We start from the raw sequence: 24,565 nt of genomic DNA, 5'->3' as shown, positions 1-24,565 counted from the left end.
GCTCTTGACAGGCTCACCTACACTACAGATTGCCTTTCCACTTGAATCTACTTTCTTAAGTTTACATGCTTCCCATAAAGTGCTATTAATATAAGAAAAATTAGAGCTCCTGTCATGGCTCAGTGGTTAATGAACCCAACTGATATCCATGAAGATGCTGGTTCAATCCCTGGCCTCGCTCAGTGGGTTAAGGCTCCAGCATTGCCATGATCTGTGTGGTAAGTCACAGACGTGACTCCGATGCTGCATTGTTATGGCTGTGGCATAGGCCAGCAGCTACAGCTCCAATTCGACCTCTAGCCTGAGAAGCTCCAAATGCCACAGCTGCAGCCCTAAAAAGACCCCAAAAATAATATTTTAGCAAAAAGCTAGCAGAAGTTGCCAAAGTGATGCAACCCAGCACCATCAAAGTTGAGCTTTGGGAAGGCCTATCTGAATGGAGTTCATGAGGAATAGAAGGTAGAGAGAAATAAAGAGAATGAAACTTGGCTTCATCTCAGTAGTTTTCCAAATGGCATTATTTCCTTTATATATGAAACTTCTGGAAATGGCTTGAGTCTTATAAGTTAGACTGATCAATTTCTTAAGAATGTCTCTGTTCAAGAACTGAGAGAATATTTGTTCAGTCTTGGGCCAGATATGTCAAAAGCTTTGGCCAGTTTCCTGATTTGTAAAATGGACTTAATACCTATCTTGCAAGATTTTTATAAGAACTAAATTAATTTTAAAAATCTCTGTAAATGTGGTTAGGGCTGGACTTCATACATAATAGTGCCTCATGACTGGCAGTTTCTATCATATTTGAACGCTAGGTAAAATACCACATGAGGGCACAAAACCCAACACCTGACTTACAGAGGGTGTTCCACGAAAATTACTCATGTCATCTTTCTCTCTCACTCCTGGAAGGATCCATAGTTGTCCAGTCTAAGCATGTTCTAAAACATCCAGAACTGTGTAGTCCTGAATATCACCAAATCCTAGACAAAGCTGATTTATTTATATTCACAAAGAACTGCTGTTCCAGCTCTCTTCTATCAAACATGGTATCATCATGCTTACAATCACTGGAAATAGAGTTAGAAGTCGATTTCCTTTATCCTAGTCTTTCACCTCTATCTCATATATTCAGCCCATCACTGAGCCTTTAAATTTCCTCCTTAAAATATCACTCTCAGATTTGAGTTTTTGTCTTCACCATTCACAGCCCAAGTGCAAGCTCTTAGCACCTCTCAACTAGATTAGAGTTAGAACTCTTGGCTTATCTCCCTAACAGAAGGTACTTTTCCTATAAGGCAGGCTGCAAACCACCTCCAGAATCATCTTCTGAAAATACTAGTGCGCTATCATATGCCACCTTCACCAGCCTATAATAGTTCTGTCACAAGGAATGCAGCCCTCACCTCTTCCTTCCTCGACCTGTTTTTCAGTTCATCAAATATCAGACCCAAACCCAAGCACATGACATATATAATAGTTCCCTCTTTGCCCAGCCTCTGCTGTGGTTGTGCATGTCTGTTGTCAAGCCTTTGGGAAAGCCATGCTTCCCTGCTCTTATTTTGCTCACTCTTATCATTGCCCTGAATACACCCGCCTTAAACTCACTACACCTCCAGAAGCAAATTGAGTTTCCCTATTTCCTTTTTCAGAATCCTTTTTAGACTTTTATTCCATACCAAAGGAAAGACTGAAAGGTTGTCTGACAGTTTCATGTCTGCATGCTAGCATTTTCTATGCTGCTAGACTGCATTGTCCAACATATATTTTTTCTCTAATCACCCTAAATTCTTGATGGAGTGCTGAGTTTAAAGGAGGTCCTCAATAATTTCACTTTAATGACTGCTATACTATTATTCTTAGGTTAAATAGTGAATTTTAAATGAATGATTTAAATTCTGTTTTTTTTTAAATCATCTTGTAATACTCAAATCTATATGAGATATACAAGTAAACAAATACTTAAATATATTAAAAAACTAAAACATTTCAACACTTCTTTATTGGTCAGTACTTGAGGCTTCTTGATGGTATACTATTTTGTTATTTTATAAGTTTGGGCTCTTAAAACTGAGTTTTATCTCCTTTTGCAAGCCTAAAATTAAAAACAGAAAAATCCTGTATAATAACAGTCTTAACGATCTTCTAACATTTAGGCAACCATTTCCCTGTGCTTGATAATTCAACCAGCCAAGTTAAATGTCCTCATTGGTTCTCTCTTCCTTCTCTTATTTATATTATCTGATCATTGAGATCCCACTTTTTGTAGCTGTTCATATCTACCCCAAATGTATTTTCTTGACATTCTACTTAAAACATGTTATAATTGACTCCTGGTTATGGTAAAAGGTCCCTGGTCAGGCAGGACTCGCAAGGTTAAGAGGATGATACATTTTATTTGAGTTTGGCAAAAGGAAGCCTATGTTATGGCTATGAACTGTCTACTTTTGGTGTCATGTGGGACCACTACTTTTATTAAAATAGTAAGCTCAAAACAATAATGTTTCAGGGTTTCCAGTGCCTTTACAATAGAAAGGTTATTATGAAGTAAATGCCGGCACTAAAACAGCACCTTGAAACAGCAAAAATGTTAAGAGATAAGCATGTATAAACCAACAAGTATTCTTCTATGTGAAGTCACTTCATTTTTCTCTAGAAAAATTACTTAATTTTCTTTTTTTCTCCAAATTCTTTGGAAAATTTATTTTCTGTTTTTCTTCCTTTTGACTTAGATTCCACTGTTTTCTTCTTAGTACAATACCCTCACTTTCTTCTCAACTCCATCCCATAAACACACACACAGTCTTATTCACACATTTTCCTTTCCCTCCTAAATTGAGACAGTTTTTTCAATAAACATAGATCTGGCTCTAAATTAAGTGCTATTGGAAATTGTCATAAACTCTGAAATTATTTCCAAGTATTTAATTCACTTCCAGGAATAGCTGGTTCGTATTTCATAAATTTCCTAGATATAGAATTGATTCTTTTAATGTGAATGGAAGTTTCTGTACGTATAATAAAATAATGACCTGAGGATTTCTATGCCTTATTCTGTAAAAATGCAAAGATAACTGTGAACAAAAATAAAAACATTTTAAAGAAGATAATTTATTTCCTCTGGGGCTCCATTGGCCATTTCATTAAGAAACAAGGCTCATCAATATCTTAGTTTATTTCTTTTCTTATTGAGGCTCTTTTGTGTTTTGCTGATTTGAGATCTGGGTTATCTTTAAGAAAATTGTCGGACTTTAGTATCTTATTGATCTAGAAGAACTCAGCTCTGTCTTTTTATATAAAATGTCATGGTGACAAGTTTAGGCAACTTGTTTTTATTGTTGATTATATTCACTTTTTTTCCCTTTTTATAGTCTTATAGAAAAATAGCATAAATACAGAAAAGTATAAATATCTTAAGTATAGAACTCAATGAACTTTGCGCAAATGAACACCCAGTGTATCTAGTACCTGATCAGGAAACAGAACATTACCAGTAACCTAAGATAGTTTTAGGGTGAAATAGCTTTTAAATTCTGTTATATGGTTTCTATGTTGTTAATATTTGTTCTTTTTTAATAGACTTTATTTTTCACAGAAGTTTTAGTTTCACAGCAAAAATGATGTTCCTTTTCAATTTTGATTAAATAGTCCCGGGAACTATAAGCATTTTTTCTCATTGGCTTTCATGTTTTATATTTTGTGCTCAAATATGTCTCTGAGCAATATGGTCAATTAACTAGATTTGGTATTCAAATTGTGCGATGATCAGTGTTTTCCAACCTGGTGTCCTCAAGCTTCGACACTCTGGCTACAAACAGTGTCATGATGTTGATGGACACCTGAATATATTTAGCAGCTACCAGATTCCAATGTTAATAAAACTATAAGGTGATTAGTTAATACACACTTCTTGGAGAGGAGAATATTCTTGCAGTGTGTCTCCCTGTTTCACTGGTGACAATAGGGATACCTACTTTCTTGTAGACCCTGCTGCCTGCCCAAATTCCTGCAAAGACTCTGCCTTCCAGATACCGAGGCAAAGCTTGGGGATATAGGTCACGTGGCAGTCAAACTGGACAGTTCCATGCTGCAGAGAATAATATTTCGTAGGACCAGTTGCCAGTACTTTTACTCTGAAACCTTCAAACTACAATATAAAGAATTATCCCTTACACACATGTTCTGTAAAGCTTATCAACTCTGGTTCTACCTGAGTTCTCAGTTCCTTCTTTTTCGCTGGGAAATTAACCTGCATTGCCAAAAGCCACCATTAAATTCATTTTATTTTTGTTATCTTTTCTTACACCCAGTAGCCCCATATTACTGTATAGAGGAGTCAGCATCCATTACTGTATCAGTTGCAGATTGTTGGAGATCAGTTGTGTGGAAACATGGAGGAGGCTGAGCCCTCAGATTGTGTATCTGTTTTCAGTGCTGTCAAGAAACTCAGAGTGCCCCACCCTTCTGTCCTTGAGAGTCACATGTAAAGCTTTACAAAGTCCAGTCAAGGGTGCAAATTCAGTACTTTCTCACTCTGTACACACAGAATTTTTGTCTCAAATCTTGCTACTTGTACAGAGTTCTTACAGTCTTGCATTGTTAGTTTTAAACAGGTTGTACAGGATCAAAAAGCAAAAGTTTTTTTCTCTGTGGCACCACAGTACAAAGGAGACTTAAGACACAGAGCCTGTCTTTGGTTTGGGTTCAGGTTTCATAGAGATCCATATATTTGTTTCCTATGGTGGCCATAACAAAATAACAGCAAAATGAGAACAGAAATATTTTCTTTCGTAATTCAGGAGGCTAGATACCTGAAATGAAGATGTCAGCAGGGCTATGTTCCCTCTGAAGCCTGTAGGGAAGACTCCTCTCTTGTCTTTTCCTGATTCTGGTGGTGGCTTTTAGTTTTTGGTGTTCCTTGACTCACAGCTGAGTCACCAGTTCTCTGCCTCTGTGGTCACATGGCCTTCTTCCCTCCATACTTGTCTTTTATGTTCAGATTTCTCTCTTTTTAAAAGGACACAAGTCATTGGATAAGGGCACAAGCTAATTCAGTATAACTTCATCTGAACCTGAATACATCTGCAAAGATCTTATTTCCAAATAAGTTCATATTCACAGGTACCAAGAGTTAGGACCTCAGTTGGTGAAAGATTAGATTTAAACCTACAACATTTGGTAAAACTTAAGGCTGAATGCAGGATTCCAGGACCATGACTTATTCTAAGAAAATTGATTAAATCTAATAAATCAACTATGTATTTAAACCAGTCACTAATTTCATTTCGAGGAAACTATACATCTCATTTGCCAAATCAGAGTTTAGTTCTGCTTTGTATGTGGCTTCATTTGCCTCTTTATCTTCAGTTCTTCTCACCTCTTAACAAAGATCAGAAATACCTGATAATATTAAACCCCCTTTTTTTGTAAGGAGTTTACAGGACACTGAGAAGCAGAATTGCTAATTACAGATGAACGTTAAAGGTACTTTTATTTCATGTAATGTTGTCTAGTGTGTGTTAATTACAGTACAGGTAGCCTTAACTTCAAGGCAGGGTGTTACCATGATAGAGGACTTAGCTTCAAGGACAATAGAATTACCCCTTCAGTAGTAGTGATCTACTGTCACCAGCAGCAGATCAACACTCCTTAAACCCCTCTGATTGGTTGTTAATTAACTGTTATAAATATAGGTTTGTTATGGAACTTAGGAACTTAATGTAACCATGACTTAGACAGGGTGGCCTTTGATACACAGCTGAAAAATGAAGCAGCTCATTTTTGGTTTGGAACAAGATATGTTATTTTATTAACATGAATAGTTTTTCTAAAATATGAATGTTTCATATTAAATTGACAAGGAATAGTAGACAGAACTCCCTAGATGCCTTTAAACAACTACTACCTTAGCAATTCAGTATGGCTCCAATAAGTTCTACCACTTCAATTTTTTTAAAAAATTACTATTTAATGCACTATGTTATAACACTTTAAGTTAAACTTGTGACCAAGCTTGATAAAAAATATCAGTGTAGGTTCTTACATGTCGAAAAGTAAATAACACGTTGTATGATTATACACTCAGTGAAGAGCTGGTAAATACAATATAAAGATAAATTTTTATCATCATAATCATCTTCTTATATTTATATCCTGTTCCTACTGAGATGAATCTCTGGTTACATTTACATATTGAATTAGAAAGTTAAAACTAATGATGGGATCAATTATGCCCCATACTGAGCTGTGCACTTTGGAATGACTTTGAGAAAACAGGAGGGTCAAAAGAAAAAAAAAAAAAGCATCCACAGTGCATAGTGGTTTCAAGATTATGCTAACAGATAAGCAAAGGAAGCGTTGTAATGGACAATAATGTGTGTTTGTGAAAGAAATCAGGCTTTTTGGTGGAAAACCTAAAGCACATTTTTAATATAAACATTTATGAGAATTGGAAGGTGCATAGGCTAGGTCACGAAAGTTGCTAAACAGTTTATTTAAGGTAGAATATATAAGGGCAAATGTAATATGAATCCCTTTATGATCCTGTTTGTTCTTGTAATACTTTATTGTTTTTGCCGTATCTCAGTGGAAATATAATCTGCTCCATGTTTGCTGTTGTCATGCAGAATTTGATAGTGTCTTCTTTCTCCTTCCCTAGCTGCATAATAAATGTGCTTCTCATCTAAAACCTGAGTGTGACTGCGGACCTTTGAAGGACCATATTTTACCACCCACAACAATCTGTCCAGTGGTACTGGTGAGTTTTTCCTTCTCATCATTCTGCTATAACTGGGGGTTTCTAAGACCAACTGATATGCTCTACCACTAGATACTTCCAGAGACCGTTTTCCATTGATTAAGGCAGAACTCTCTAGAACTTAAAAAAAAAAAAAAAAAAAAAAAAAAAAAAAACTCCTCCCTTCAGAGAAGACCCCTTTGTCCACTGTATGTCTTCTTTCCTTCATGGCACAATAAACGTCTTGGCAAGGTATGCTCTGACTAAAGCTGACTCAGGTTTTATCACTGATCGTGCTGTACTTACCAGAAATTGTATAGACAGAACACATCTACATTTTACATGTTTTATAGATCTAACTTCCCAGAATAATGAAGTTATTCTTATTGGCAATTTTGCTGGAGATGCAAATTCTATATCTGCAATAGTGAGGTCTCTCACTTAAGTCAGAGGTTATTTAAAATGAGGACACATACCTTGAAGAAAGCTATGGACTGCCATTAGCTGTGTTTTATCTTTTATTAGTGACTAATAAATTTAACTGACTGCAAAATAATCACTTGATTCAATAAATATACAAGTTACAAATCTGTAAGTAACCTGAAAAGAACGAATCTTGATAGAAAGAGAAGCAGATATTCAAAGATAATATTCATATTAACATTTTAAAATCCCAATTGTTTCTAAAGTGAAACAGTTATTTTATAAAACAAACTATTTTATATCCATAATGCATTTCTCATTTTTAAAAAACAACATGGAAATTAACTAGCTGGAACTTCGGTTTGATATAATAAAATACAACAACTAAGAAATGTTAGACAAATACTTTTCTAAAGGTCAACTTAGAAATTAATCAAATTACTCAATTTGCACCCACTTATGATTCATTTTGTAATTATCTGTAAAATACTGGTCGTATTTAAATGCCTTTATTTAAGAAAAATTAAAAACTATTTTCTCAAACTGCAAATAAAAAGCAGAAGAAAAAACCTCCATATTGCTGAGGATAGCAATTACTAATTCTAAATTTACTTTCTGCATGTAAGATATATTAGACATCCTGTAGTAAATAAGATTAATTAAAAATAATGAGTCATATTAAAATACTTTATGTTTTAGATGAATTTTAGTAATTTTTTATACTTTTGTATGATTTTCTTAAAGAGAAAGAACTTGTGGAATTTTTAACATTTGCATTATTTTAAAAAATTATAGTGATCTCACAGGTTTAGATTCATCCTTGATCTCAGATTTTAACTCTAAGATGAAATCTATCATGTCATTCTATTACCCAGCTATCTGGGTCGAACTCTCTTCAGTTCAGTAAGCTAGGGGGCTACTTCTTTGGCCCATTTATGTCAACCTCTGGTTATACATGTTCAAACATGAGAAAAATTCTTTTATTATTCCATTCTTTCTTTCCTTGAGAGAATCACAGGTAAAGAACATGTGATCAATGAATATTCTTGTTGCTAACAATCTTGCAAACTCTTTCATTGCTTTTGCAGACACTTTTGATACTGGATTTATTTTCACTCATTAAATCTTCCTACAGTTTTTATCATGATTTGTATCTCAACATTTGCTATGTTATCATTTCCTTGGCACTCTCTGCTCTGAGGTATTCAGCACTGTTAACCACCTCATCCTTCACACGTGTCTACCTTTCATTGACACCCACCATACCACACTCTCTAGCTGCTTCTTCTGTCTCTGGATGCTTCCTTTTAATATCTTTACTGGTTTTCAGGACTTCAGTCTGCCCTGTGTTGGCTCATCCCTTGGCCCTACCCTCACATGCTATCACTTTCCAGTCTTCTTCCAAGTGAGGTCTTGTTTATTCACTTTATTTTACTATGCATTAACTTATGTTAAGTTCCTCCTCCTCATCTGAATCTCTAAACTATAAAGCTGCAATCGGGAGGTCCCGTGTTGTTTTACATGCTCAATATGTTGTTGTTACTATTACTATTATTATATATGAATAATAATAACTCATTTATTGAACACATACATACCAGCTGCTATGCTAATTCATTCATTCATCCAAAAATATTTATTGAATATCTAGTATGTGCCCTGTATTATTAACAGTAGAAGGGAGAACACTACAAAAACAAGTTATATCTTTACCTTCATAAAGTTTTCACTCCAGTGGGGTGAAATGTTAATAAAGAAGTAAGTTATTTAGTACCTGGTTTTAATAATATACTGGTGGTATTTAAAACTTAAAGGACAAAGTTAAAACAGGAAGAGAAGAAATGATTAAACTGCAATTATAAAAGAAATAGTTAAGAATTTACCAAGGAATAGTTGAATAAAGAAAGTTTATTGAAGTTTATTTGAATGAAGAGTTGAGGAGTGTGAGGGAATTGCCCATGTATCTATCTGGGGACCAAGCTTTGTGGACAGAGGAGTCACCAAAGAAGGGCAAGGGAAGACTCAAGGGCAGGAGAAGCCTGACATATCCAAAGAACATTAAGAAATTAGTGGCTGGATCTTATTCTGCAGGAGGAATAATAGTAGAGAATGTCAAAGATGTCTTAAGATTTTCAAATGTGTAGGACAAGTTAGACCATTCTAACTAATGCTTTTTTTGTGAATGAAGTTGGAAGCCATAAGATTGTTTGAACCAAGAAAGAGAATGATGTGACTGATAAAAAGAAGAGTCTAACTTGTGAGTTGAGGGAGAACCAAAAAAATAAGCTATGACACTTAGAATTTCTTAGAGGTGTAGGAAGCTGCATCATTGATGAGAGCAAGGATGTTATGAAAATTTTGAGGATTGGGAGAAGTTACATAACAGTTACCTAGAGAGTGAGAGCTACGAGGATCAAGGGAAATACTGTATGACTGCCACGGTATAATGAGTGTTCTCTTGTTAATAATCATGAGTTTAGAAAATGATTTGTAACCTTGGATGGGTCACATCTTGTTAAATTTCTCCATTTACTTTCTAGCTGTAGGAGTAGAATAGACATGGACCAGCATTCATGAGATTGTGTTTTGCCCAGTACGATGAAAGGAGAGAAGCAAAGGAGTTGAGAGTGTACAAAGGAGTGATTATAGGAATTGGGCATGGAATTTAAGCTGGGTAACAAGGGAAGTAAGGACATGAAGAGTGAAGTACAGTAGGGATGTTAGGAAAAATACAGTGTGGATCATTGATTAAAATGATCTCACTGTAATCAAAGTATGTTTGATTACAGTGGAATCAAAATTTGCTGGAATCAAAGGTATTGGTGTCAAGTTACAAGAATGAATGCATGCTGTACAGTAGAAAAAAACTGTATTGGGGAAATAGCAATAAAAAATTAAAAAATTAAATTAAAAACATTCTAAAAAAGAATGAATGTCATACAATTGACATTATTAAAGGGTTGCTGCTATTGCTAATGACAAGTCTGAATTAATTTAATCATCACAGTGATGCCATAAGATAAATATTGTAACTATCCCTATTTTACATATAAGGAACCTGGTAAACATAGAGATTCAGTTGCCCATGTCACATGACTATGAAGTGACAATCTAGAATGGGAACCCAGAGCTTGTACACTCAGATAATCCTTTCTGCCCCTTCTCCAAATTCCAATGTTGGCCTTCTCTATATGTCTTTCCTCAGAGACCAGAACCTTCATTTCCCAAATTTTCTAAGCCAGAAACCTAATAATAATTATCATTTATGTCTCATCTTTCAGTATCACATTAGGCAGATTATTCTAATGTTCTTACTCATTTTCTTTTCTTCAACCCAACCGTTAACTGTCTCAATGTCACTCCCCAGTTGTTCTGCAGAATTGTCCTAGTACTAGGAGCGTTATCACTGAATTCCCTCTTTCCTATGCACCCTCCACACAGCTTCATGGATCCACTTTCAAAAAATACAATAAAATATTTTTCTGCTTAATATTTAAAATATTTTTAGTGATTCCTAATTGAATGCCAAACTATCTAGCATGGTAAATAAGACTTTTGAAACAACTCAAGTCACCCAGTCGCTCACATATAACCTTACTCCCTAGAAATCAAAGATTTGAACTACTCTATCTCTATGTACACCTGCTCTCTAAAGCCTTTGTGGTTTTGTACATGTTAATTAGCCTAAATCACTTTGCCTTAAAATTTCCCCTGACTTGTTAGGTAGAGATTAAAGTTTACTTTCTGATCATAGAACAAATACATTGACTCTTAAACCCGTTAACTGTTTAAATACTAAAACTTTAAACAAATTAATAAAATTGTTCAGCACATAAAATTGCTTAATGTGCTTCAACTGATGGGCTCTGAGGCTTTTCAATTTGTGAACTCTATTTAACTTCCCAGGAGTGATTTCACACTGCATCACCTGCAGTATATTTTTAATCTTTCATTGAAAGAAAATCATTAGTGCTCACAAATCATATGATCTTGGTTTTTTTTATTTTTTAATAACAATTTTCTTCTTAAAAACATATCTCAGTTGTCTCAGTTTCTTATGATAATGTTCTCTACAAAGAGCAAGTGAATGTCAAACACAGTTATTGCAAAGTGGTTATCAATATTTCTAGCTCATTCTAGAAACTATGAATGAAGAACACATGACGTATGATTTTATTGAGGATTTTTATCCCTTGCCTTTAACCCTGCGATCAGGAATTGGTTATAGAATAAAAATATAAACTCATTATGGATTCGTAATTCCTGGTTGAAACTTCTTAATGAAATACTTCAAGGTCAAAGTCCATTCCAGCAGTCTTATATTTTAGAAGATCTTTTCAGGTATTAATTATCTTTATTTATTTCAAAAAATTCTGTACCCCCTCTCAATCTTCAATCCCCCCAACACTTATTAAGTTAATGATTACATACATATGTGCTCACCTATTATAAAGATTAGGAAGGTGAGCATCTTAACTGCACTGCTGACACGTTTCTATAAGCATGCACTAAAAATGGCTTCCGCAGATTATGTCTTAATAATGCTGATGGCCATAAAAATGGTTTAAAACCAACTACTCTGAGATTAAAATAGAAATGCAAGACATGATTCCAAATATTAAATATAGTCACTGTTTTCTGGAGTTGCAATTGGTATCTAGCATATTTTGAGAATACTATCAAAAAACTTAATTGCTTAAAATTTATCAAGATTTTTTTCCCATACTGTGTTTAGGTGTTTATGATTCTTTCTTTGATGATTTTCCAGCAAAAATGATTATTACCACAGTTCATTTTCTGCCATATTGAAGATAATTCAGAACCATTTACAAAGGTAGATTTCTTCAAGGATTTCCCTCATCCCACCTTTAATCAAATATAAAGTCCTTATCTATTCAGTAAGGACTCTTGTTCAGCATCTTAATTTCTATAAAAGGCCAGTAACCCTTACCTCATGATTGTCAAAATAGACTATCTGCCATTAATGAACTCCATCAAAAGTGCATTTTTGATTCTTATTTTGGATCACACTCAGGAATCTCTGCTGTCCAGTTCTAATCAAATGTCAATGTCAAAAATTATATATGAAATTATATATGAAATTATTATATTTCATATAAAATATGGCCTGATGAGCATGCAATTTACCCACTCTTTTATGTTTTAAGTTTTACCCTTAACCCAAGAGAGACTTGGTCCATGTTGCTTAAGTCCCTTACAGTGTTGGTTTAGTTAAATGTGAATTCACCATTTTGTCTTCATTCTGCATTGGAAGGTTATTTGTTCGTTTGTTTGTTTGTTTTAATCATATGAAAGTGTTCCATTGTAACAGGAAAGATATATTGTTGTTGGTAATGCCTTCATTACTTAACAGAAGGCCCTCTCAGCTCTGTTCATTTTTCATCATGTTTTGTTACCTTATGGACTCTGTGAGTCTTTACTATCATCTGTTATTTTCTGTCCCTAAGAAACATAGAGTTAGATTTATATGGACATTTGACCATGATGCTTGGGTATATGTTACTTCTATCTGCTAATCTATAACACTATTGCTATCCTTTCCATAAATTTCCCTTCACTATAATGGCCTCATTTAGTACTTTAAAATTACTTTTGATAGTACATAAATTTGTTAGGTAACAAATAGGCAAGAGTCCCTTTGATTCTTAGAGTAATTTTATAGTAGGAGCTATAAGTTTGATCAGCTTCTCTAGAATTATGGTGTAGTCTTACATTAATTATAGATTTTATATATTTTTAAATGGTCAGGCTAACTGGGCCTCTGTGATCAAAAATGTTTTTGTAATGATTCTTCAGTTTGGGTTAGGCTTTTATTCAATTCATTCTGCCATACTTGAGATATCTCATGAAGAAGTAACTTTTTAAACTTTATATTTGAACAGTGAATGATGATCATCAGAAAAATCATTTCTGTTATACTTAGCTCCATAATTTAATTTAAAATTCTCTATATATAAAATAATTATTTTTCATTATAATTTAAAAGCAAGGTTCTATTCTGTAAATAAGAGGTTAATTTTTAGTAATTTTCTATATCAACATATGTTACTAAAGTTGATAAATTAAAATATAGGGACTATATAATGTTGATTTCTTTAAACTTGAGTTTATATTACATATAAATATCCACTCTTTATATAACTGCTCTGTGCCTTTTAAATATTTTTAAGATCATTGCTGATAGCCAAGTACATTATTTTTATACACACTATCTGCAGTGCTAGATTCTTTCTGTTTTTTCTTCTTTTTCCTTTCTTTCTTCTTTCCATTGGCTTTTATTAAAGTCACTGGAGCTAAAAACTCAGATAAGAACAGTTCTCTTATTTACTGTAATTTTGATTTTATTGCACAAGTCGGCGAAACAGATTACACATTAGGGTATGAAAAACATTAACTTATTGAGGCTTTAGTGAAGTGATTCTTCATCCATCCTGAGGGTAATTCAAGAGTAAATGAAAACTTTCTTGAGGATATGATACCTGTGCTGAATCTTGAATAAAATCAAGATTTGGCTGGCAAATGCAAAGTGAACTTCATATGAATAGTCTCAGAAATAAGAGAGCACAGAGTGAGATCTTGAAACTGCAGAATATCTACTAAGGCTTATAAATCAAGGTAAGACTTAGAGAGACAGAAAAGATCTGAGGTAGTGAAAAGTCTAGCCTTTCTTGTCAAGAATTTGGCCTCTATCCAATGTGAATAGGAGACTGCATGATCAGATTTGTGTTTTAGAGAGATAATCTTGCTGGCAGTATGAATTATCATAAATTTAAAGCACTGAGAAGGGGAGATATGAGAGAGTAATTACTGGTTTGTGAGGCAAATATCAGAAAAGACCAACAGAGGAGAAAAACTGGGGAATCAGGAGAGAAGATTGTAGCAGAGAGAAGAAGTTTAGTGTTTGATTTGACTTCAAAATAGTTTAGTTCCAGGAGACAGTAAAGTCCAGTATGCAGCCATGGATCTGGGCACCTCAGCTGGTGTTCAGAGGAAGTTCCTTAGATGTCAGTGGTCAAGGAACTCTGGGGATGGTCTATATACGCCGTCCATAAAACCACCCAAGATAATTACAGGATCTTGATGGAATGGTTGCTATATGACAGTAATGAATAAGGGGAGAAGGGGGAACTGTTAGAGACAAAAGTCTCAAATGATTCTACTTTAGGGCTGGAGAAAGGATGATATTGATGCATAGCCAAGAGATTCCATTTAAAACAAGAGCAAAGTAATGGAACAAGTAATGTTTGAGAGAATGAGCCACCTCTTTTCAAAAGTGTTATAAAGTTGTAGTAACTTAGAATTAAAAGGGATAATTTGTTTCTTTTGAGAAAAGTTTCCAGAGAGCCCACTGAAAAGATCAATTGAGAAAGAAAGCAGAAATAAGTATGGGATAGTGCTATCCAGAAAGGATGGAAGACAAGAAACTTAAGTTTCTAACATAAATACTGGATCTGTAGGCAAGCTGTGCCCCTTTCAAGTGGTTACAAAATGACGGCAAATGATTTGTGTCTGGAATGTAAAAATAATTTTTATAAACCAGTAACAAGCTACAAATAATCCAATCCAAAAGGGCAAAAGATCTAAAGAAATATATGAATAAAACTACGTACATGTAAATCACCTTTAAACAAATGACTGAATCCTCACCATCTTTATTTATCAGGATAGGACGTGGAACAATCAGATTGTCCATACATTAAAAGTGTGAGAGCATATTGGTTCAACCTAGTTACTTCTAGCAGTATACTGTTTGTATTTGAATCTGTTTCACTAGTATCATGATGTAAGGCAAGTTACAACATTTTGTACCTACATATTTCATTTGAGAAATGGAATTAATGAATTCATGAAAATGCCTTGAAACTATCCTATTATATAGTAAGTACTCAGTTGGTATCATCTAATATGACTGTTATAAGTATTATGTTGAGTCAGCAAGTGAATTTAATATGCATTTATTAAATAAAATTTATGAAAATAATATCAAATATAGAGAAAAACGTTTAAAATTTTTAAAATTTTATGTAGGAACCATTATCTATCTGTCTATCTGTATAGAACCATAAAGTTTGTCTCTTATTTCTAAATGTATAATTTTTGACATTTTTGTGATTAAAATTGACATATCATATGACATCATATTTTTACATTAAACTGATCATTAATAATTCAGTGTTTATATAGTATATGTATATATACTATGAAACCTTTACTAATAGTTATATATTATTTCATTTATTGAAGATATAATTCAGTTGAAACAATTTATATTAACATGTTTTTAATTCCTTATTTTGATCTTGTAAATAATACTTTAGTGAATAACTTTATAAAGACTGGCTTCTCCAAGATACTCTCTAATCAATACTTTGCAAAGTATCATTTTCTTCCCATGCTGTATTATTTTGTTCTATAAATGAATTAGATTTCATAGTTGTTAAGTTCTTCATGTACTATATATTTCCAGTCAGGAACACAATGATTGACATGCATCCTTAAGCCAAAAATTTGTTTTATGATAAACTATTAATCATTTAAGTATTTTAAAAACTAATTTCACAGGATTGTTTTATCTTATTTTGAAACAGACATGATATTATCAGAATCTGCAGTGAATGTAGTATTCATTGACCAAAAGGGATATGAAATAAAGAATATTTCAGCATTGTGCTTCTTTTGGTCCAGTTGTGGTATATTCTTCCCAGAATACTTTCTCTTATTATAATATCCTGTATTACCTTAAATTAACCTTTAAAGATGCCAACGAAATAAATAATAAAACTTGTTAGAATGGAAGACAAAAATATTGAGAAAATATAAATTTTAACCATAGCCTTAAGATTTGATTCAAATGGTTACAGTTCTACTTCTCCCTCTTCTTTGCTGTGACTCTGCAAACTTGGCCAAGTGGTGGTGTTGCTGAAGCAGCAATCTCTGTATCTCTAGGTATAACACCCTCCGAGAACCATATGTCTATATTAACTTTTCCTCTTCCTCCGATCTTATTTGCTCTTCCACAATTATAAGAATTCTCCTAAATTATGCATTGTAGATATGGTAAGTCTTAAATAGCATAGAATATGTTAAATCTTTCCTTAGAGCATGTGTTTACTCCTCAGTAATGTCAGGGGCCTGTTAGGGAGTGGAAGTGTAGCATGTGTTTCTTTGCTACAGTCCAAGTATTATGGGCTCTTTCAATTGCATCTTTCACTTAACCTAACCAGCAACAGTTAATGATGATGACGTCAATACTAAATATCAGCTAATTAAAAGAGGAAGGGAGATATTTGAATTCTCTGTGATTTTGAGACGTGGATTTTGAATTCTCTGTAACCTTGTTTCCTGTACTAGTTAGAGAGCTCCCAGAAGTGTAGTGTCTGGTGGAGAGGCGTGAACAGTTGGCTAAGGATATGACTTGCCACACGGAGCTTCAGGCTTTATTTAATATCATTTCAGCTGCTTCACCCTTCTTTTGCACTTACCTCTTTAACCTTAACCACAGTTACTTTTTTCTTGAAAATTCTTTATGTAATGGATCATGGGTTTGTACCTATGCACTTTTCTTTTTTGTCTAAGAGTGGGACAAAGCACATTGTCAGCGCTCAATAAATGTTTCATCAATGTCATTACTTAATATTCATTTAATTAATATTCATTATAGATCAATTCATAATTGTCATCATGGTAATGATAGGCAAGAAGGAATCTCATTTTCCCCCCTATTTTGAAAATGTAACTCAGGCTCAATTTCATGATATTATTCATAAAGGAGAGCTGCTTTTTATTTATTTTTGAATATATAGAATTAAATTCTAAATGTTCTTATTTTTTGCCTGTGGTTTTCTGATTTACAGTCCAATAAAAAAACACATTAAGCACTAGAGAGCTTTAATATTTGTAAACTAGTATAGATCCATTTGATAAGGCATAGTCTTCATGTACATGTATTTTAAAAGGACAGAACTCAAGAAATCTGAAAAGGACCTAGGACACTAAGTGAGGATTCCATCATCTAGACATGAGAGATGAACCACTTAGCTGTTACATTGTTTTAGTTAGATTGGTTTTACTGGTTTCTGAAAAACCCATCTTTATGCTAATGTAGGTTATGTTATACAGAATATGTGTACATATAATCAGGGTCTAATATAGGAGAACAGTTCATATTCTATGGTTTATTATAATTTTTTAACCTAACAAATATGGTAAATTCTATTGTTAGGACTCTTAGTTTTTGCTTATTTTTTAATAGGGCTACAAAAATATTCCCACAAGTTTCTATGATATTTTATACCTAAAATATTACTGTACCCCGAGAAAGTTAAAATAAGTTTTTAAGGAAACAAACTGGTTTTGTCATGATTTATAGAAAATCAAAAGTCTGATATGACATAAATTGGAAGTTCAGTTAATTGAAAATCTGATAGAAATCTAAGACAGGGGAGTGAGCCATTGTGGCTCAGCGGTAACGAACCCAACTTGTATTCATGAGGATGCGTGTTCCATCCCTGTCCCTGCTCAGTGAGTTAAGGATCCGGTGTTGCTGTGAGTTGCATTGTAGATCACAGATAGTTCAGATCTGGTATTGCCGTGGCTGTGGTATAAGCCAGCAGGTGCAGCTCCAATTCGACCCCTAACCTGGGAATTTCCATATGCTGCGGGTGTGGCTCAAAAAGGGAGAAAGAAAGAAGGAAGGAAGGAAGGAAGGAGAGGAGGGAGGAAAGAAAGAATCATGTAGCCAAAAATGAACACCATGTAAAGAAAGACTAAAAATTTTTAAAATCTAAAATATATTAAATAAACTCAGATAAAGCGAAGAATATCCTGTGGATCTGATTTAAAAGTGAGGATGTGAGAGTATGTTTAGTGAATTGTTATTCTGCACTTATTACCAACTTATTACCAACAAGTTTTTATAGTTTATATGGATATACAGTAAGCAGCAATATAAAACATAATAAAATTTGTGTCAAATTTAGACTTAGAAATTCATGTCACAGCATCCTAAAAAGTTCACAGAAGTAGTTCACAAATTTGCCCCTGAGATTCTTGGTAGTCTTAGGAAAAGGAAGGAAATGTTGCTTGACAGTAGTCACAACTTAAAAACAAACCATTCATTTCTTTCCTTGTTACTGTTATTACTAAGATGGGAGATTAATTTCATCCATGTAAAATTGTATTGGTTTGGGACTTTACTTAAACAATATTTCTGTAATTGGTATAGTAGCCTTTGTTTCCTTAGATTTTGCTGTTTTTATGACAATTGTCAGTGCAGACTGATGGCTTATGACTAAAGTGCATTTTAGTATAAATAAGTCTATTTGGTGCCAAAATAAAAGACTAATAATTCTGCAACAAGGAAATGAAGAAATAAGCATAGTAGTTAGTTAGATGTCATATATGAAGATTCATTGCATCAAGCAGAAGCAGAAGAAGATGTTAGCAATTTTACATGACCATGAATACTAATGTAAATACCTACTTCACAATAACTGATTGAAAAGTAGTATCTAGAAGATTAAGAACATACATAGAGACAGAAATTATGCCTTAGCAGCAACTAAAATATATCAGTATCTGCAGAGGGGAAAAGCAACCCTGAGAACAACTGAATTGGTAATTAGAGGGAGAAGATTAAGAAAATCTCTTGCAGTGCAAAGAAGAATGGCAACAAAATGGAAAGATATTATGCTACCCCTAAACAAAAAATTAAAGCTAAAGTTTTCTCTTAAGTCTAAGTACACTGAAGATGAAACTGAACTAAAAAGAACCTGCATTTCTTCAAATTCACTCATCAACTTAAAGCAATTCCCATGCAATATGTTTTGCTAGAAGATTTTTTTTTTTGCCTCCAAGAATAAATGTGTACATTATAAGTTTTGAGAAAGATGAGTAATAAGGAAGGATCTGTTTTAACAAATCCTAATATGTTTACTAAAGCTACAGAGATCAAAATGATGTAGTAGTGGCTCTGGAAGGTATAAAGAATCTAAATGTCTCAAACATGTTGAACTATATGTAATGGTGTGATGTGTAATGAAGGTCATATGTCAAATCTAGTAACATATGAGAGATCAGGGTGTTTAGATTACTTTATAACCATATGAGAAGCTACATTAAAATAAATTTTACTTTATACCCATTCCAAAATAAAGCAAGCATGGATTAAAGATTTAATTGTTGCCTGCAGAAGAACTTTTTTTCTAAAGAGAGAAAAATGAAGGATTGATAGCCTTGACCCATCAAAAATTTCTTTAGAAATTTGTAAAGACAAAAATTTACAAATCAATATAAACATAATCATTACAACAAAAAGCCCTATTTTGTAAAAATAATGCAAATAACTAAAAATAGTTTTAAAGCTTATAAATATCCAAGAATGTCAAACTAAAAAATAAAATTTACTTTTTCTATCCATTTTTGGCAAATATATATCAGTATTGGCAAGGATGTACAAAATTGGTTGTTCTCATTAAATATTGGTAAGCCTAAATTGCCCCAAACTGTGTCATAAAAGCTCCCAAATATATGTCAACCCTTGTGTTGGTATTTCTGCTTATATCTTCCAAAGGAAGATTTGGATTAGTGCAGGGAAAATATCCAGATGTAGTTTCGTAACCATAGAAATAAATGCTTTATATTAGTCTTGTCTTCTAACTTTTAAATTTTGAGTTCAATAAAAATGAGTCCCTTCACCAGTATATATTTGAGAATAAATTCCACCTTGTAGAGGTAACCCGTGGTTTTAATGATTCCAGATGAAATTTAGGTGATTATGAAGTATTTATATACATACTTCCTCTGTTTTGCTATTAAATATTACTTGTCAAGTCTCAACTTTCTCTTGAAACCTGAACAAGAATTGATTTATATATGTCTTTTGTCCATAAATGAATTTCATGCATAGTGCAATGATTTTTGACTCAACCCTCTCTTTATTCCTCATCCTATATGTTCATCCTATAGTTTCCCTTTATATGGAATAAAAATTTAGTCCTTCAGAAAACCTCCATGCCCACTCCTTGCTAAGCAGTCTAGATGATAAAATCTATCATTTTAAATTCTGCTTCTAATACTCATAGGAGCTTTCACCAATTCCTTCTTATTTAGCCCAAGGAAACTCACATTCTGGAGGAATACAGCTCATCACCTCATGTTCAATTCCCTGTGACATTACTCCTATTTCATCCGAACCACAAATATTCTCAAATTATTTCATTTGGTTGCCAATTCTCCAATGTCCTTCATCCAGGATCATCTAAGGCCTATTTTCCTCCAGTCTCTTTTATGCTAGCATTTTCCGTCCCCATTTTTCTCCTTTTGGCATTTGTCACAATCTAATAATGTACTGCTGCTTTGTGAAATTGCAATTGAAAAAACTCAAACAAGGTGTCATCCAATGTGTTCATGTTAGGTAGCACTTGAGCTGTAATTTAAGCCCAGCACTTGAACTTCTCAGTTTATACTCTTAGTTGTTTGCCTATCAAAGAACCCAGAGCAGAGGAAGAGGTGTTCTTTCTCCTGTGCAGTTATTTTCCACATTTGTATATGGATGTGGTCTTTGCCTCTTAATGTGACCATAAGTACATGCCAGTGTTAAGATAAACTCATTGTGTCAAGTTTCCTCCTTCCTCCTCAATCTACATTATTTTAATTTCTGACTATAAAATGAAGCTAAAACTACTCTGGCCATCCATCCTAAATCCAATGTCATTCTTTTTAGTTGGATTCCCAAGGAGAAGAACATGAACTATAAATCAGGGATTTAACTCTGTGTGATGTATAGAAAGAGGGATATTTATTTTAAAAGAATATTTAAGGGAGGGAAGAAGCAGGAGAGGGAAGAGTCAAGCTTTCATTAAAGAATAGTCTTAGGACAAGTTTAAGCCTTGGCTGAACCTTGGCACTATGGGACAAAAGCATACCATAGGATTGTTCTTAAATTAAAGGGGTGGGGGGAGGGCTGGTATTTTGTAATCTGTATCAGTCATTCACTGGCTGTTGCCTCCTCCAAGGTAGAAGGTGCTCCCTGGAAAGCCTGCTCCTGTGAGCAAAGGGTAATTCTACAGAAAACGGGACAGCTGAGAGTTCTCAGCTGTCCACAGTCTGAGCAGTTAGAGGTAGATGCCCTACTACACACCCTTTCCAAGGATGTTTTTTTTTTTAATTCCCTGCAGCATTTGACAGTATTTGAAACACTTTGTTCTCATGCTCTATAATACTTATTTGAGACATTTCTACTGGTTTTTCTTCTCACTCTCTAGCTATACTATCCATGTTACTAAATTCCTAGTCATCTTTTTTTTTTTTTTTTTTTTTTTTTTTTTTTAGTCTTTTTAGTGTTTGGCATATGGAGGTTCCCAGGGTAGGAGTCGAATCAGAGCTGCAGCTGCCAGGCTACACCACAGCCAAGCAACACAGGATCCGAGCCGCGTCTGTGACCTACACCCCCACTCTTAGCAATGCTGGGTTCTTAACCCACTGAGCGAGGTCAGGGATCGAACTTGCATCCTCGTGGATACTAGTAGTGTTTCTTATAGCCAAGCCACAATGGGAACTCCCTCTTTCTATTTTTAAATCTGTGTAGTTTCCATTTTTAATTATATTCTCATGTTATTATACTGTATATAATTTATCTCATCCAATTTCATGGCTATAGCTACCACTTTTAAATATATCTATGTAAGCTTGTTCTCCCTTACTTTCACTAGACTCTAGTACTCAGTTTCATGTTGGAAATTGCCTCTTGAGTATTCACAGAGGCCTCCAAGCCAGCATGCTAGGAACTGAAGTCAACCTGTTTTTTGTTAAGCTCTTCCCTATGCTCTTTGAATAGTACCACTGCCATTCCTATCCTCACACTAAGAGTTTATCTCTTTACTTCAGCAGCTAATTTAATTTGAGATGTAGTAGATGCTTAACAAATATTTACTGAGGTAATGAATAACACTCCCAACTCTTCATTCCCATTAACCATCACTCTTTTTCCTGAGTCAAATGTGACATAAATATTAAATACAAATATTAAAGAAAATACATCAAATGTGACATAAATATTAAATACGAATCAAAATGATATGCAAGAGACAGGAAGGCTTATTTTAAAAAAATCATTGGTAACACATGATAATTGAATTTCACAGTTATAATTGAATCATCTTTAAATAAATTGTGTGATGATGAGATAGTATTACTGAATGTCAAATTAGCACTGTATGTCATTTCTAGAGTGGCACTTGGAGTATTTTATAATTATTACATTTTTAAAAGCCTGTTATTGTTATTTTGTTGTAGTTATTAAAGTATCCAATAGATGGTACTGTGAAATGCCTAATATTTAAAGTAAAATGATATTGCAGGTAGGGAGTTTAAACGAACAGTTCAAAAATTCTGAGCATAATAGACATATTCCTCTGGCTATTAAATTATATTTAAAATCAGATTTTTTTAAGCATAGCTTACATAATATAGTAGTCCATGTGAAATATTATAAATACTCTCTTAATTCTCAGAAAATGAAAATTGATGCTTACTACAAAATGCGATTTTAAAACTGCTCATCTTATATTAGAAATTTTTTGTTCTTTTTGTGGAGATTACTTTTAGTAAAGTTGGTATTTTAGTTAATGTTACTCAAATTAATTGCAGCATTTTCAGCAAGTAACTATTCTATGTTTTTGTTACTGAAGTTCTAAAAATAAATTTATGTTCAAAATAAAGCAAATCTATGTGTGATAATCTACCTTCTTAGCAAGAATGGGTACATTATTTCTTTCAGTTTTTAGTCTCTCCCAAGAACAATCAAATATTTGAAAGAAAGCTTATACTAGTTTATAAATATAACATTCATTCAGAACATTTAAGAATATATAATTTTATAGAGAACATTACTTAAAAAAAAACAAGCAATAATTTACAAATTGGTTGGGATTTGCTTCTAAATAGCATATGAAAAAGAACAATTTGTTGATGGCTTAATTTATTTTAGAGCTCATTCAGAATTTCCAGTATAAATTTCACTACATATTTATTTTTAACTATGAATACCAAATTTTGATTACCAGAACAGAATTTTAAATCCTACCTCTAAAGCTTAAAGATATCTGAAAATTTATGCAATAATAAAATGTAGAAATTTTCTGTATATCATATTATACATAGATGCTATGTAGCTTTAAAAATTTTTGTTAGTGTTTTTGATATTGTTCTTCAATAATGCTGAGTATTCCTTTGTATGATTATTTATTTACTAATTTAATAAAATTTTGTTACATATGACAATATGCCAGATATTAAAGAAACCAAGTTAAATGGCTTTTAGGAAGAATAATTTTATGTCAATCAGCAGCTGCTTGTGGGACATGAATCATAGGTCCTATGGTTTCTTTACATGCATTATTTTTCCATGTTTTATATAATCTGAATGTATAGGATAATATTATGCATACTCTTAGGAAGAATATATTCTTAGATGCATTGGCATCTTCTGCTTAAACAAAATATGCTGTTGAAATAACTCGATCTAGCTTAAGTAATTGAGGCTATTTTCTCTATTTTAAAAAATAGTTATGGAGTTCCCATTGTGGCTCAGTGGTTAACGAATCCGACTAGGAGCCATGAGGTTGCGGGTTCGATCCCTGGCCTCACTCAGTGGGTTAAGGATCTGGCGTTGCCGTGAGCTGTGGTGTGGGTCGCAGACGCGGCTCAGATCCCTTGTTGCTGTGGCTCTGGTGTAGTAGGCCAGCGGCTACAGCTCTGATTAGACCCCTAGCCTGGGAACCTCCACATGCGGCAGGAACGGCCCTAGAAAAGGCAAAAAGACAAAAAAAAAAAAAAAAAAAAGTTAATGTTTTGGTAAGTCTAGGCTTTTCCAACCATCATGACTTAAGCCAAATAAAAACAAGTATGTCAGACTTGTAATAACAGGTATGAGATGAACACTAATTGCTTCAGTACTTCAAGTTAAAAATAATTTCTGGGATGTCCCTTGTGGCTCGGTGGGTTAAGGATCTGGCATTGTCACTGCAGTGGCTAAGGTTGCTGCTATGGCACAGGTTCGATTCCTGGCCTGGGCACCTCTTCATGCCAAAAAAATATAAGATTTTTGTCCACCAAGTATATTCCATGTGATGCTAATAAATTTGTGGATTCATTATGGAATAATGAAAGCCTCTGTAATTTTGCCCAGATGCTTTAAGATGTTTGTATGCGTTTTGCATTATGCTTTTTTCAAAAAAAAAAAAAAATGGCACAAAGCGATTCATTCATTTACTCAGATTTCCTAACCTACTGGATATATGTAGCATTACATGGCAAAGTTCCTACTTGAGCCAAATGGGATTAAATATAAACTGTGCATGCAGATCTCAAGTGATAGTCTCTTAATAG

At 33.6% G+C, this 24,565-nt stretch overlaps 1 protein-coding gene across 22 annotated transcripts in view; it reads left to right on the top strand.

Annotated features, from left to right (window-relative positions):
• The window catches only part of DGKB (diacylglycerol kinase beta), a 786,786-nt gene that overhangs the window by 298,364 nt on the left and 463,857 nt on the right, over positions 1 to 24,565 (top strand). For all 22 annotated transcript variants that reach the window (XM_021102444.1, XM_021102447.1, XM_021102453.1 and 19 more), the window contains one exon: positions 6,656 to 6,754. In XM_021102444.1, coding sequence (XP_020958103.1) covers positions 6,656 to 6,754 — 99 coding nt within the window. The remainder of the gene's footprint in view (positions 1 to 6,655; positions 6,755 to 24,565) is intronic.

This window comes from Sus scrofa, chromosome 9 (genome assembly GCF_000003025.6).
Source record: "Sus scrofa isolate TJ Tabasco breed Duroc chromosome 9, Sscrofa11.1, whole genome shotgun sequence".
Taxonomy (NCBI): Eukaryota; Metazoa; Chordata; class Mammalia; order Artiodactyla; family Suidae; genus Sus; species Sus scrofa.
The sequence above is the reverse complement of the archived record's forward strand: the minus strand, read 5'-3'. Positions and strand labels throughout refer to the sequence as shown.